Source organism: Protopterus annectens, chromosome 8.part1 (assembly GCF_019279795.1).
Source record: "Protopterus annectens isolate FY-2018-M chromosome 8.part1, PAN1.0, whole genome shotgun sequence".
NCBI lineage: Eukaryota > Metazoa > Chordata > Ceratodontiformes > Protopteridae > Protopterus > Protopterus annectens.
In genome coordinates this window covers 265,081,536-265,097,614 of record NC_056742.1, presented here as the reverse complement: position 1 = coordinate 265,097,614, position 16,079 = coordinate 265,081,536, and the positions used below count along the sequence as shown (strand labels likewise).

Here is a 16,079-nt window from a genome sequence, read left to right as displayed (position 1 = left end):
CTGGCTGATACATTATTTTTTCTTGACCACATTTCTATACTTCTTACTTGCAGCACTTGCAACAATTGTTCCTGTTAAGTGATTCATTATGGCATGCACAACGTTGGAGTGAAAGCCAAGTAGCACATCTCCCAGCCCACGTACATCCATCTGCTGTTCCCCACCCACTTCCACAGAAGCGGCTCTCACTGCAGTGCCCCACATCAAACTTTTCCTACAAATAATATATAATATATGTTTATACTTGTGAACCACTGGACCACAAATTGAAATTAAACACATCCCAGGTTCAAGGGTGAGAATGCAACAATAAGAGGAATCTGGAAAAGTCATGTGTGAGTTCTTAAAACTCTACTTCCTCTCAGCAAGGACCAACAATAACCATAAAGACGAAATGTTTTTCTCATTTTTACAAGCATTATCTATTGGAGGTGGTAAACAAGAATGGCTTTCTTCAACAATATAATTGCAGTAATACATCAGGGTAAGTAAATTAATTCATTCTTATCATGAAGATACACAATTGCCAAAAATAACTAAAGGTTTGTGGCAGAATAGGTATAAGTATCTTACAGTTTGGTACCTCACCATGGAAACTACTCTTTCTGATTTTATGTGCTGCTTCGTACGGATTATAGTTATGGCATTATTGTTTTTCTGTGTAATACTGAAATAGGTGAAGTTGGGGCACAGTTACATTTTCACACTTGTTTCAGAATCATGAGTTAATAACTAGTGTATAAGTTGACACCACAATGTTGTGTTTCAAAATAGCATCTCCTTTAAAGTTAACTTACCTCTTTGGCATCATGGATTTTCTCGAGGAATGTCTTCAACTCCAAGGTCTCCAAAAATAGGGCTCTGCATACTGCTTGATAGTGTGACTGTGCTTCACTTGGGTTTGTCAGTCGAAATGCGCATGCCCTCATCACCTGCTGGAAGGTTTTAACAGTCCGTGGAGGCCCATCAGCTTCATCCTCCTCATCTTCTTGACCCTCATAACCCTCATCTGCTATGCCGTTGCTGTCCTTGGAGTCACCATTGGCCATCATGTCAATAAGAGTCTCCAGTTCTGGACTCAGCTCCCTCTCTTCATTTTCATCCAGACCCCAGTCCAGTGCTCGATAAATGGTGAATCCTAGCGACTGGACGATCTGTAAAAAAGGAAAAAAGAAATAAAGGGTTTTAGATGCAGAAATCTTAAATGTGTATTCAGATTATTCAGATTATTTAGAAGTTTCATAATGGAGGCATCGTCATCAGTAAGACGTTAAGTTCTGTTATCACTGTTTGCAGCTTTTCTATGCATGCTGACGTTCAGAGCCAAGCTACTCTCTGAATGACTTGGATAACAGTGTAAGTGAGAATGTTAGTCAAACTTGTGATGCATTTAAGCAGAGGACCCCCCCCCCCCCCCCCACACACACACACACACCTTTTACAAAATCTGCATGACATCTTCTCTAATTATCATCAAGGGAATGTTGAGTGATATCACAGAAACTGTACCCGGTTTTGCCAAGAACATGTCAGCTGAGAAATTACATTAGCTCTTTAGTCTTTTTTCTGAATGACTCCCAGACTTTCCTCTTGAACTCTTACTTTTTTGCCTTGTAACAATTTACTTTTCCACAGTTTGCTCCACTCTACTCAGTAATCTACTCCATGACTGCCATTATGATCTTAAGGGACAGAAATCCCATAATACCTTAGCGTTCCATGCCTATTTTATCTTGTTAGAAGTTAGGGTATTCAAGTAATCTTCTCTTCCAATCTTACCAGTTACTAAAACACAGGCTTCATCTCAGTACCCATAACCTCTTCTGGCTTGCAACCTGTTTATATGTTACAGTGGGTGCCAGACAGAAATGTGAGACATTAGAGAGGACACTAAACTAAAACCACCAAGGCATGATAGATATTGTGCGCATAAAAAGACCAATATTGTAGCATCCCACATAATTCCCCTTACCATGATATAAAGTGATCTTGGAGTTAGTCTACATGGAGTAACAAGTATGTGTGTATGTGTGTGTGTGTGTGTGGGGGGGTCTATGTGTGTGTGTGTGTGTGTGTGTGTGTGTGTGTGTGTGTGTGTGTGTGTGTGTGTGTGTGTGCTAGGGGTGCAATGAAAATACTTCAAAAGTGTTACAGCAAGTTTTTGAAACTGATGTGTGAATTCTGTATCATTATTTTCTGGTTGCACATGTGAGAGTCATGGGGCCTACTGTGGTATTTCACTGATATCTGTTGTATCTCTGACTGCTGGTTGTATGTGCTATCCCACATTCCACCTTGGCACTCCCAGACTATCTAGTGTTTAGACACAGCAAAGGTACCTGATGAGTGGTGCAGTTCTTTATAGTCATTACGGTTCTCAATGGGCACACCTTCCACAAAGATATCCATACTTTCTGCAAACTTCCTGACTAAGCACACCTTCCAGAAAGCTGTGTATACCTTCTACAAGCTTCCTGTCTGGGCACACCTGCCAGAAAGCTGCGCACACCTTTAACAAACTTCCTGTCTGTACACATCTGCCAGAATACTGTTCTACAAGTTTCTTTAATCAGAATACTGCTTGCCGCCTTGCTCGGTTTTATAGCTGCATTTTGAGCCTTACCACATATTTCATCTTACTGAGAAGGAAGTCCATCACAACTGATATGTTCTCCGATGAGCTCACTTATCAGTGGAATTGGAACTTTGACTGGCACTCTACTGTCACAAAGCCAGTGTTACAAAAAGGCAAACTCTTTAGCTGTATGCAGATTGCTTTTTATCCTATTCATATGTCACATATGCCATGAGGAAAAAAAACACTTATTTGAATGTAATTCAGTCCACTATTCTCATTGTACTGTTGTAACTTGTGCTCTACAAGCCACAGTTAACAAGCATTACATGAAATTTTACACTACAAACTTCAGCTAACATTTTTTTTTATTTCCAAACTGTATCTACAGCATGTTTCTAACATAACTGTCAGAACAGTTTTCCTAGACCAGTGTGAACAGACCATGTTAATGCATCTGAAAGTGATATTATACTCTCATTTGCATATCAACAAAACATGCACTGAACTCTGATTCACTAATGGTGATATGGCTGTAATATTTTAACAGTGGTAAATCAAAAGTTCAAGCTGGATCAGACCACTTCTCTGTCTATCCACGGTGCTTCAGGAAGTTCTCATTAGCATGGACAGCTAGGGCATTTCTAGCTAACCTCACTCCTGGTAGCTGACATAGCCACCCACATCACAGCACTCATGCCTATGTATGTGTGTTCCCACACACATGCAGGGAGAGTTACCATCACTGTCTCAGGAGTACTAAGCCCACACCCCCAGTTTCAGGTGCCTTTCTTTCATGTAGGTTTCTGCTTACTATTGACAAATAGAGAACTAGACCACTGCCTCTCCTCCAATGATGGGTAATCCAACACCATCATGACCCCTGCTCAGCTCCTCCAGTACCTGAAAGGCTAATCAAACTGTGATCACGTGGGTCATAGTTAGGGCTTTAGTCTCCTATTCCACAGAAAAAGGAATTAAGGCTAATGTGAGATTGCTAATTATAAATATTGAAGCATTTTGAATTCATACTAAAATACTCCAGATCGTACCACAATTCTTAGCCCAGAAAAGGAATGTTTTTGTTAGTACCTAGAACCCACAGAACTCTCATAGAGAACCACTGATTATTCTTGATACTGAATTCCAGCTTCCTGTGTGTCCAGCCTGCATAGGAGTTCAAGCAGCACTAGCATAAAATCTGCACAGTTAGCTGACACACTACTGCCAGACTGAAAGCTCCAACGGCTCTTTATTACAACTAAACTTGACAGACAGTCTTGAATGTTCAATAAGGCTTTCAGGGATGGCTGTGATTGTTGCAGCCCTGTGCACTCATAATGTACTAATTGTTTGATTAGTGGCCGCAGCCCTGGAGAAGCCAAGCAGGGAGGGGGAAGATTGAAGGGAAATGGCCCGCTTGCCTCTCTTGTTGGTTGGAGAGGGTTGCGCACATTCGGATACACACAAGGCAGTGTGATTTTCATGGTGCAGCCTACTGAAGCCACTGCTTTAAGTGGGAAACATAATGTCAGCAATGTGTGAGTGAATTAAATACCCCAGATTATATTGTGTAACCATGCAGCAATTTGCTCTACATGGCAAAGACCATAGGACAGACATATTCAAGATTATATTGTAACAAATATGCTGTACTGAGACCACAGTAACAAATCAAGAGCTGCTATTAGTGAGAAAATAAAGTATGTACAATGTGTGTTTGGGACAAATGTTTGGTGGAGTAGATAACTACATATTAAAGTCTGCTATCAATAGAAATCAAAGTAGCTCCTTTGTGTGAGTGGGAACATTCATACAGTATGTTGTAACACCAAAACAGCATTCTGGATTGCCTGACAATAGACTGAGGAGACGCAGAACAGCACATCAAAGGCAGATTTCAGTGGTAAAGCAATATATTTGTTCTATCTGTACAGCACAGTGTATTGCCTAATATGACCAGAAAGGAGAGGATATTAACAAGATAGTGACTGTTTAAAACAAGAAAGTAATATATTTTATCTGCATTTGTGGGGAAAAGTCCTAAATTGTACTACTGCAATCATACAGTAATACAGATTTCCTACAAGACCACAGATGTCAGATGGTAACCCAGTAAAGGCTTGTTTTAGTAGGGTAGCAGTATATTTGTTGGGTGAGAGTGTGATAAATGTTCCCAGCATATGCCATAACACATATACAGCATTGGGAATTGCCTGAAACATCATTGCATGTGACAACTCAACAAATGCTGCTGTTCTCCAGTGGGGGTATACAAGCATTTGTATGTGAGGGACTAAATGCATACACTTAATCATAAAGTGGCTATTCTGGGGGGGTGCAGGAAATCTGTGTGGGAAAGCAAGTAAAGTACAGTTGTGTACACTTACCATAAATGTAGATGTTCGAGTGTATTCACTGTTGCAGTCATTACATTTGGGTAATCTGCTGGCAGGTTGCCCTCAGTCAGCCTGAATAACAAAGTCTTGGGTCCTGTGTCAGTTGCTGTCTCCTCTTCCATGATGTCAGGTCATCAGGGGTATAAAACATGCAGCCGATGCCATTTTATTCAGTTTTTCTTGCCCCAGATGTCAGGTGACCCCTAAATGGGGAGCAAAAAATATATATATATATATATATATATATATATATATATATATATATATATATATATATAAATAAACAATAAATATATAAATGCACTTTTAGAAACATAAACTTTACCTTCAACTAAAAGCAAATACACCACAAAGGCTTTTGAGTATAGTGAAGGAAAGAAAAGGTATAGAAAGGGGGGATGGTGGGTGGGTAACCCGGACTGCAACAGTGAATACACTCGAACATCTACATTTATGGTAAGTGTACACAACTGTACTATGTTCTTCATGTTTCACTGTTGCAGTCATTACATTTGGGTAGAATCCCAAAGCTATGGATGGGAGGATGGAACTAAACAGCATTAGGAGCAGCTATAAGGCCCTGCAGGACTGCAGTGGCAAACCCTGCCCTGGATTTGGAGAAGAGAGGTAAATGATAATGCTTTGTGAAGGTATGATCAGAGCTCCAAGTAGCAGCTTCTAGAATGTCTTGGTTGGGACCCCTCTGAGAAAAGCTGCTGAAGTAGAGGCAGCCCTGGTGGAATGTGATCTGATCCCCTTGGGCACAGGTTTACCATGGTGCAAATAGCAGAAACGAATGCAGTGGCTTATCCACTTAGAAATACTCTGCTTTGATATAGCCTTCCCCTCTGACCCTGCAGCAAATGCTACCAGTAGTTGCTCAGACTTTCTTAGAGATTTGGTCCTGTTTAAGTAGAATCTTAGTTGTCTGTGTACATCCAGTGAATGCAGAATCCGCTCCCCCTTGTTCTGCGGATTGGGGTAAAATGCTGGCAGGTGAATGGTCTGGTTAAGAGCCACACTGGATACCACTTTAGGCATAAAAGAAGGATTGGTCCTGAGAGACACCCTGTCCGGGTAAAATATAATAAAAGGCTCCACTGCCATGAGAGCCTGTAGTTCTGAAACCCTTCTTTCTGAAGTGACTGCCAAGAGAAAAGCTGTTTTCCAAGATAGAAATTTTATATCCGCAGTAGCTGCTGGTTCAAAAGGAGGCAGGGTGAGTTTTTCCAGCACAAAATTGAGGTCCCATGCAGGAGTTGGTGATCTTCTGGGAGGCCTTAAATTTCTGGCACCTCTAAGATACTGTTTAAGCAGAGGATGAGAAAAGAGGGGAGGCTCTGTGTTGTAATGAGCTGAGATGGCAGAGGCATGGATTTTTATTGAAGAAAAAGATAGACCCTTGCCAAGCATCTCAATCAAATATTGTAAAATCTGAGGAATATTGGGCTTTGCTGTGTCTATTCCTTGTGCTTGGTTCCAAGCACAGAATCTCTTTCATTTATCAGCATAAGATTTGCTAGTACTAGGCCTTCTGGCTTCCAAAATGACATCCATCACAGATTTACTGAGAGGTGTTGTTTGAATAATTAGTTGATTAGCCATGCTGCAAGATTCAGAGTTTGGAGCTGAGTGAGCAGAATTTGATAGTTCTGCTGAGACAGTAGATGAGGTATTTGAGGCAAGTACCATGGAGGAAGGTGAGACATATTCCTTAGAAGTGGGTACCAGTGCTGGCAAGGCCAGTCCGAAGCAATTAGGATCATTTTTGCTTTTTCCTGTCTGACTTTTAGTAAGACCTTGGAGAGTAGAGGCAGAGGTGGAAAGGCATAGACTGATAGGTTTTTCCAGCTGAAGGATAGAGCATCCACTTTCCATGCTTTTTTGTGATGCGTTCTTGTGCAGAATTTGTCCAACTGATAATTTTGGAGAGAAGCACATAAATCTATGTCTGGGCTCCCCCATTTCTGTGTTAACATGCTGAAGACTTTGGGATCCAGTTTCCATTTGTGCGGGTCCATAAGATTTCTGCTTAGGTCGTCTGCCGGAATTTTTTGCTTTACTGGCAGGAATTGAGCTTGAAGATGTATTTGGTAAGTCAAGGCTGTGTTCCACAAGGTCATGGCTAGTCTGCAAAGGGGGTAGAAATGTGTACCCCCCCCCCGCTTGTTTATGTACCACATAACTGTGGTGTTGTCCGTCTTTATCAGTAGTTGTCCTGGATGAAGTAAGTCCTTGAAGGCTGTCAGAGCAATCTGAACAGCTAGCATCTCTTTCTGGTTGATATGCAGATGCATTTGGTTTGGACCCCATTTGCCCTGAATGCATCTCCCTGCCAGGTGGGCCCCATAAGCATAGTCTGATGCATCTGTAGTTAGGGTTTGGGTGGCAGGGGGTAGAGTGAATGACAGTCCCTTGTTTTGGTGACATGTCTCTGCCCACCAAAGAAACTCCTGTTGTAGGCAGGGAATGAGAGGAATCATTGTTTCCAGACTGTGACAATGCTGACTCCATAAACTTTTTAGGTACCATTGAAGTTTCCTCATATGCAGTCTCGCATATGGAATTAGTAGAATGCAGGATGCCATGAACCCCAAAGCCTGCAGAATTTGTCTTGCAGATAACTGGGTTTTTGTTGCCATTTGTTTGAAGTATGTTGTCAGTTGCCTTTGTTTGTCTGGCATGAGGTAAGCCATCTGGGCAGTTGTATTCAAGCTTGCACCCAGGAATGTAATTATTTGAGAGGGTACCAGTTATGATTTATTTTCATTTATAGTGTACCCTAGGCATGCTAGAAGCCTTTTTACAAATGCCAGATGTTGAAGAAGAGTGTCCTTGTCCTCTGCTTGAATGAGACAATCGTCCAGATAAGGATAAATCTGAATGCTTCTTGTCTGCAGAATGCAATTACTGGTGCCAGGCACTTTGTAAACACCCTGGGCGCAGTAGATAAGCCAAAGGGCAGTGCAGAGAATTGGTAATGCAAAAAACCTGCTATGAAGCGGAGGTATCTTCTGCATGATTCCATTATTGGGATATGCAGGTATGCCTCTTTTAAGTCTAGAGTCACTAACCAAGCATTCCTGCTTAGCATAGGTAGTAGCTGTTGTAAAGTCAGCATTTTTGAATTTTGGAATGTCCAGGAACGTGTTCAAAATCAGTAAGTCTAGTATTGGACGTCATGAATTGTCTTTTCTGGGTTCCAGGAAAAGACTTGAATAAAAACCTTGTCCTTTTTCCTTTTCTGGTACCGGATGAATAGCCCCAATATCCATGAGGGACATGACTTGTTTCTGGGCCTCTGCCCACTGGTTTCGTGGCAGATCTGGCCAGCTGTTTGGAACTGGCAAGGTATGGAAATTAAATCTGTACCCCTGGGATACTGTGTTTAATACCCACTTGTCCCGGGTAATTAACTGCCAATTTTGAACATGAAGTGCTAGTTTCCCCCCCAGGGGGCTGCCAAAAGATAAGTGCTTGGTGATGGTAGAGGAAAGTCATTGAGACTGCTTACTGTAGGGTTGTGCTTTGTTTCCTCCAGATTTGGATGTGGAGGCACCCCATTGCTTTGACCTGTAAGAAACTTGTGATTGGTATCTGGAGCCTTTTCAGTGCCTGGATTTGCCCTGAGTGGCTCTGTTGGACACAGGAAAGGACCAATTTTTAGTAGGCCAGTGCCTACTGAACCTGGGTGGCTGCACTTGCAAGAAATCTTTTACAGTTTGAATAGATTTAGCTTTGTCTTCCATTTTCTTTAAAACCTCTTCTGCCTTATTGCCAAACAGAGTATCATGCTGAAAAGGGGCATCCAACAATTTAGCTTTAACATGATCAGGCAGATTTTGCTCCTTGAGCCAGGCATGCCTTCTAATCACAGATCCAGTAACGGCGGCCCTACAAGAGGCCTCCAAGGAATCAAAACCACATTGCAAAGTATGCTTTCCAACCTGTTCTGCTGAATGCAATAATTCCTGTAACTCTTATTTTCCACACAATCAGAAATCAACATAATTTTCTGTTTCAGTAAGCCCATAACATGCTATTGATATTTAAGCATATGAAACTGGCAGTTTAAAGCCCTGATTGCCAAGGTTGCAGATGTATAAACCTTCTTACCCCATCTATCCAGCGCCCTGGAATCCCGATCAAAAGGGGGTAGGATTTTTGGCTGTAGAGGCCTTTACACCCTTGGGACCCTGAGAAATAGTCTCAGGATCAACAGCAGGATTTTTGAAAAGAAATTAGTGGGAGTCAGGAACCCTGTAATATCTGTCTGGCTTACTAGGAGCCGGAGGCAGGGAATCAGGAGCCATGCTTGATTCCGAGAACACATCATTAACAATGTCTAATACAGGAGGTATTGCCAAAGGCCTATGCTCAGGAAGAAGAAGGAAATCCCTAAGCCTCTTTTTTGATTCAGAAAAGTCCTGACTCTCCCAGTGAAAATGTTCCCTTAAAGTATGCAAAGTCTCTCCAAAAGAGTAATCCTCAGGAGGAGATGCAGATGGGATGGATTCCTCTGCATCAGAATCCTCATAGGGTGGAACAGAAAATTCCTGATCAGAAGAGGAATCAGAAGAAATGGAAACCTGATCTGAAGATTCATAATCAGTGCCTTGCCTAGGCCTCTTAGTGGGGGTGGGGGTGGGGGTGGGAACCCCTGATCAAGGTAATTAAATCCTCAGCCATTTTGATCATCTGTTTTTTAGGCATAGGGGCCTGAGCACGTGGCTCATGCATCAGTTTTTTAGACATAGAAGATGTTTTTGACCTTATTTTTGCTGCTGGCGTCGGTTTAATATAAAAATGTTGAGGTCTGAAAACACCCTCAGGAGCCGGTGCCTGCTCAGCGGCTCCGGACCCATCCAAGGGAGAGACATCCGCGGGTTCAATACTCTGAGAATCTCGCGGCATACCGGACTCCGAATGGGTCTTGGTAGAGGCCTGTGGCTCAAAAGTAGTGGGTATCAGTGGCTGCGAAAGCGCCTCACTGAGTACCGGCGAACCTATGACTGGCTTAGGAGAAGCTTCGTCATCGGTTTTGGACCTCGACGGTCTGTCTCTGTCTTTTTTTTTTTGCATTTTTTATGAACTCCGGTAGTCAGATTGCTAACTGATGACATTTCAGGATAATTAAATCTTGCACCAAAATATTTAGAAGCAAAAATATACAGACGCTTAATAGTGTGTTGGTTAAATCTAGCACAAAACCGACAGCAAGGGCCATTGTGATCTGGGCCTAGGCAAGGAAGACAGTACAAATGAAAATCCTTATGAGGTATTTGCTTCCCACAAGTAATACAATTATTAACTTTTACTGACATCGGTAAGGAGCAAGAAAAAGTTTCCCCAATGGGGTACTTAGCTTTAGTTTGAAGACTTCGGTACTGAAACTCGAAAACGAAAATTTCAGGAGTCGGCCGACCGGCACTTGCAAAGTACTTCTGCTTCGAGCACCACGCAGCAAGAAGGACTGAATAAAATGGCATCAGTTGCATGTTTTATACCCCTAACAACCTGATGTCATAGAAGAGGAGACAGCAACTGATGCAGGACCCAAGACTTTGTTATTCAGGCCGACTGAGAGCAACCTGCCAGCAGATTACCCAAATGTAATGACTGCAACATGAAACACGAAGAACATCCACTGCTGTCTTATGACCTTATTTAAATAACCATGAGCCTGGTCCGTCGAGCCATGAGTCTGTGTACATAAATGCATGCAAACAAGCTAAAATACATTACAGTGAACAAACCTTTCTTCACTAAATAGTAGCTATATATTTGAGGTATGCCTAACTAGAAGGTATTTATTCTTTTGGGGAGTAGTAGCCTGTGAGTCAAAGTAACTAGACTGTATGTAGTCAAACATTAGAGGTGTTCCCCTTCAGAAAATTGTTATTCTTATGGGTTTATGTATTTTTTAGTTTTTCAGATATATTGCAATTCTAATAAATAATGTTCTAATACATAAGAATTCTAATGAAACACTATGCTAAGAATGGAAATAACATAGACTAATGGTATAATACACTGAACTCTACAGAAACAAGATACTAATATAGGTTCATAGATTATTACTAGGCTAACTGCCCTTACGAGCCATTTTAAACCTAGCCAATTATTCCCTTGTGAGACTCAAACCCTGCACCTTGTGTTTGTAAGGCAAACACCTTAACCATTAGGCCACCCTCCCAACTCCAATTTTCATTTTTGAGTTTCAGAACTGAAGTCTTCAAACTAAAGCTAAAGGTCTTTGACAGTGGTATTCAGTTTATACAACATTAAAAAAATGTAGCTTGATCTTTCAGATGGAAGAAAGGGAGGCAGAGTAAATGAAAATAGGAAACAGTGGGAAAGCAAGAAGAGCTGGTACGGAGAGAGAAGAAGGAAAATTGGGAACTAACAGAAAATTGAGGAAAAAGGGGGAAAGTTGTAAAGAAAAGGAAGTGAGACTACAGCTGTCCAAGCAACTTGTGGATTGTGTTTAAAGTATCTGTAAACCAGAGGACCACAATTTAGTCTATGTAACTACTAGGATGCTCAGTGGTTTGAAATATGATTTACAAGAAACAGATACGTATCATACACATTCTAGATGATGACCTCAGACATCAGCATAATATGTTTATTGTCTTGAGACATCAGTACAAAACCTACTACTCATTTTTCAGAACAAAATTGACATTTTTTGCCCTTTTTAAATGTTATAATAAAACAAAGTTTGACAAATGCAGACTGATACCCTTATATCTGGGATGCTGTTGCCTTCTTGTCTTGAGAGCTACAATCTCATGTGATATATTACATATGGCTGAGTATCTAAACGTCTCTTACTGAAAATGTTATTAAAAAAATAAATACTGAGATAACTGCATTTGCAGGAAGGGTCAAATTAAACTTGGAATAGCCATTAAAACTGACAAATTGTATAATTTACAAAGCAGTACATTTAAAACAAGGTAGGTGTCAGTTCTTTTTAGGACAAGAAAGAAAATACGATAAAAATGTAAATATCATAAATATATATAGTGAGAGTTATTTTAACATCAGGCTTAAAATACTCCAATTTCATTGTTGACTAGGGTGCCATCTCTGTGAAGTCTATATGTCCTGTCTGCATAATATGTGTTTTTTCTTTGGGTGCTTCAGTTTCCTTCCAGCTCCCACGACATGCAGCAGGCGAACTGCTATTCTTCAAATTGCCTATGAGTGTACATATGGTTTGTAAGTTTAGGCTTTACATTCTGAGACAGACTGTCTCCTTATCCATAATGGGTTTCAATGCCTTGCATGTTATGGCTGCTGAGAGAGGTTCTACCATCCCTGTGACCCACTACTAAAGGATAAAGTGGGCTATCAAAAAATCAGTTGTTGAATGATGTGATTGAGATTACCCGATTAATGGAAATGGGTAAAAGGAAATATCATGCAAGGCTGATAAATAAGTATGTATATGTAATATTGGTGTATTGATAATGATAGTAATGATAATAACAACATGATGAAACATGAACTGTATTCAAGTGTAAAAGTTACAGCACTGGCTGATGGCAACACCTTTCTGTTATTCTTGTAGATAGTTTGAACAAATGTAGTTTTGTTTTAGTGTTGATGATTACTTATTGGTCAATGTTTGTTTTGTTCTGGTTAATAAAATACCTATCAACCTCTTAGCACAAGAACTCCGGACAAAGTCATAAATAATGGGAGGACAAAGGCCCCAAAATAGGGACAGTTTTTAAATATTGTTCTTACAATTGTAGAAAGTTGAGAGACTAACAGGTTTTGCATTAGAATGCATTTTCTGAATGGTATGCAGTCTGAAACTCAAATGTCTGTCAATATTTTCTGAATTTAATCCTCAACAATTTGCCAAAGACTGGGCAGAAAAAAACTAAATTTTATAAGAAACAAACAGAAAATATGAGACAAAAATCTGGACAATCTGTGAAAATCTGGACAGTTGAGAGATATGATAAAAGATGATTTTGGTTCAAACAAAAAAAAAAAAAGAAAATTAGGCTTCAAGGATAGCCAGAATCTACAATACCCTGCAGGCCAGAGTTTGAGTTTGATCATTGTATCCTCCTCTCACATGTATGTGGCTCACCTTATCAGTGCTCTTGGATCAGCCCTTGAAAACAGGTGACTGCAGTTAATGGGTATTACCTAGTTACCTAAAAAAATAAATAAATAAAACGTACAGAGGTACATTCAGATCATCCAGGTCTCAGGCCAACCAATGGACTGAGGCAGGAGTTAAATCGTGCCCTAACAAACATCCACCTCTTAAAATCTCTAAGGCAAAACAGTCAATGGGATCAATTTGGGTTGCATTGCTAGACTTATAAAGGCCCCAATGGCCATTAGCTTAGTATATACCTATGAACCTATGAATTATTGAAACAGCACTCTTAGCTGAGCAGTAAACAAAAAAGTATCATGCATCAGTGCTTTTATTTCTGCTATACAGAAGCATTACTTTTTTTCTTTTTTAGAAAACAGGTTTTTGTAGTATCACATTACAAAAGCAGAATTTGAGGAACAAATCTAGTGCCAAAGCATGACTAATGGGCCCCACAGTGGTACCCATAAGCCATCATTATTTCACAAACTAGAAGCCTAAGGAAATAAAATGTCACATGAAAGTAAACTTTAGCTCTCTGACTCAGAATACTTTATTCTTCTAGGAACATATAAAGCAATGAGGTTAAGATAAATGGAAATCCATTCAAAGCCAATGAATGCTTAATGTTGCCATTAGATTACAGAATGTAGATCAAACACGGTTTGCTGTCAGAAATGTATAGTTCTAACAGAAGGTCATTACTTGCCTGTTAATTCTGCAGCCAGTTTAATGCTTATAGATGGCTGTTGAAATGTAGAAAGACTGTGAAAAATATATACATGAATATATACATGAATATATATATGAATTACACAGTGTTCAGCTTGCCTTGGGGATGAATCTATGTACCAGAATGAGCAATATTTTCATTTTATCTACTTTAAGCCTCTAGAATAAGGAAGCAGCTAGGATTTAAGGTACATCAATAAATGTTTATCAGAAAGTTGTACAAGAAAGACAGAATGGTAGCTGTGAGCTTTTATCTAGTAGTTGTGAATTAAAGCTGTCCCTCTCTGACACTAAGTTATATAGCCATTACTCTCAGTGGCTTGTTGTGCCACTGCACAAACAGTTCACTAGGTATGGGGCAGTCCCAAATAGGGGAAGCATCTACACACAATGACAGAGACAGAACCCCCTGGGTCCCAGTTATCACATCTCACTCAACATTAACATTAAGGCAGAACTAGAATGGATTGAAAGTAAGTGTACTGGCCATTACATGGGTAGACGTTAAGAAAACAAGCCCATGAATCAGCAGCTGTCTTTTAAATCAGAACAGTGAAGGGCTGTGCTTAAGATGATAAAAGCAAAGGTGACATAAAATTGACACAACAAAGTTGGCATCCTAAACATCAGAGTCTATTCAATCTTCCCAGGTGGTGGTGGGAGAGCAATCCCCAGGTAAAAGCGGGAAGGAGGATTAATGCAAGAAACAGTCTGAAGGATTAGACTACCTCAAGCAGAAAAAAGGAGGGGTTTTGAACTGTAACAGCCCACAATATCTATGTAAGGTACACTTACAGAATGGAAAAAGCAAAAAGTTAAATAAAATACTTAGCTTCAGTGAAATAAAATACTTGGCTTCAGATCACCAATATATAAAATTCATTCAGTGTCCTATAATAAACTGTATGGGAAGTTCAGGTAGGGCTGGGACAAACATGCAATGCCATTAGTGTGCAACCTATAGCCGCTATCATTAGTGTACAGCCTATAACCAATACCATTAGTGTGCAACCTATAGCTGCTATCATTAGTGTACAGCCAATAACCAATACCATTAGTGTGCAACCTATAGCCGCTATCATTAGTGTACAGCCTATAACCAATACCATTAGTGTGCAACCTATAGCCTCTATCATTAGTGTACAGTCTGTAACCAATACCATTAGTGTGCAACCTATAGCCGTTATCATTAGTGTACAGCCTATAATCAATACCATTAGTGTGCAACCTATAGCTGCTATCATTAGTGTACAGCCTATAACCAATACCATTAGTGTGCAACCTATAGCCGCTATCATTAGTGTACAGTCTATAATCAATACCATTAGTGTGCAACCTATAGCCGCTATCATTAGTTTTCAGCCTATAACCAATATCATTAGTGTGCAACCTATAGCCGTTATCATTAGTGTACAGTCCATAATCAATACCATTAGTGTGCAACCTATAGCCAATATCATTAGTGTACAGCCTATAATCAATACCATCAGTGTGCAACCTATAGCCGCTATCATTAGTGTACAGCCTATAACCAATACCATTAGTGTGCAACCTATAGCCGCTATCATTAGTGTACAGTCTATAACCAATACCATTAGTGTGCAACCTATAGCCACTATCATTAGTGTACAGCCTATAATCAATACCATTAGTGTGCAACCTATAGCCGCTATCATTAGTGTACAGCCTATAACCAATACCATTAGTGTGCAACCTATAGCCGCTATCATTAGTGTACAGTCTATAATCAATACCATTAGTGTGCAACCTATAGCCGCTATCATTAGTTTTCAGCCTATAACCAATATCATTAGTGTGCAACCTATAGCTGTTATCATTAGTGTACAGCCCATAATCAATACCATTAGTGTGCAACCTATAGCCAATATCATTAGTGTACAGCCTATAATCAATACCATCAGTGTGCAACCTATAGCCGCTATCATTAGTGTACAGCCTATAACCAATACCATTAGTGTGCAACCTATAGCCGCTATCATTAGTGTACAGTCTATAACCAATACCATTAGTGTGCAACCTATAGCCGCTATCATTAGTGTACAGCCTATAATCAATACCATTAGTGTGCAACCTATAGCCGCTATCATTAGTGTACAGTCTATAACCAATACCATTAGTGTGCAACCTATAGCCGCTATCATTAGTGTACAGCCTATAATCAATACCATTAGTGTACAACCTATAGCCGCTATCATTAGTGTACAGCCTATAACCAATACCATTA

General features: G+C 40.2%; 1 protein-coding gene across 2 annotated transcripts in view; it reads right to left on the bottom strand.

The window, feature by feature from the left end:
- SPIRE2 (spire type actin nucleation factor 2) overlaps positions 1–16,079 on the bottom strand; it is a 1,014,080-nt gene that overhangs the window by 652,963 nt on the left and 345,038 nt on the right. For both annotated transcript variants that reach the window (XM_044081853.1, XM_044081854.1), the window contains exon 3: positions 798–1,154. In XM_044081853.1, the coding sequence (XP_043937788.1) occupies positions 798–1,154 (357 nt within the window). The remainder of the gene's footprint in view (positions 1–797; positions 1,155–16,079) is intronic.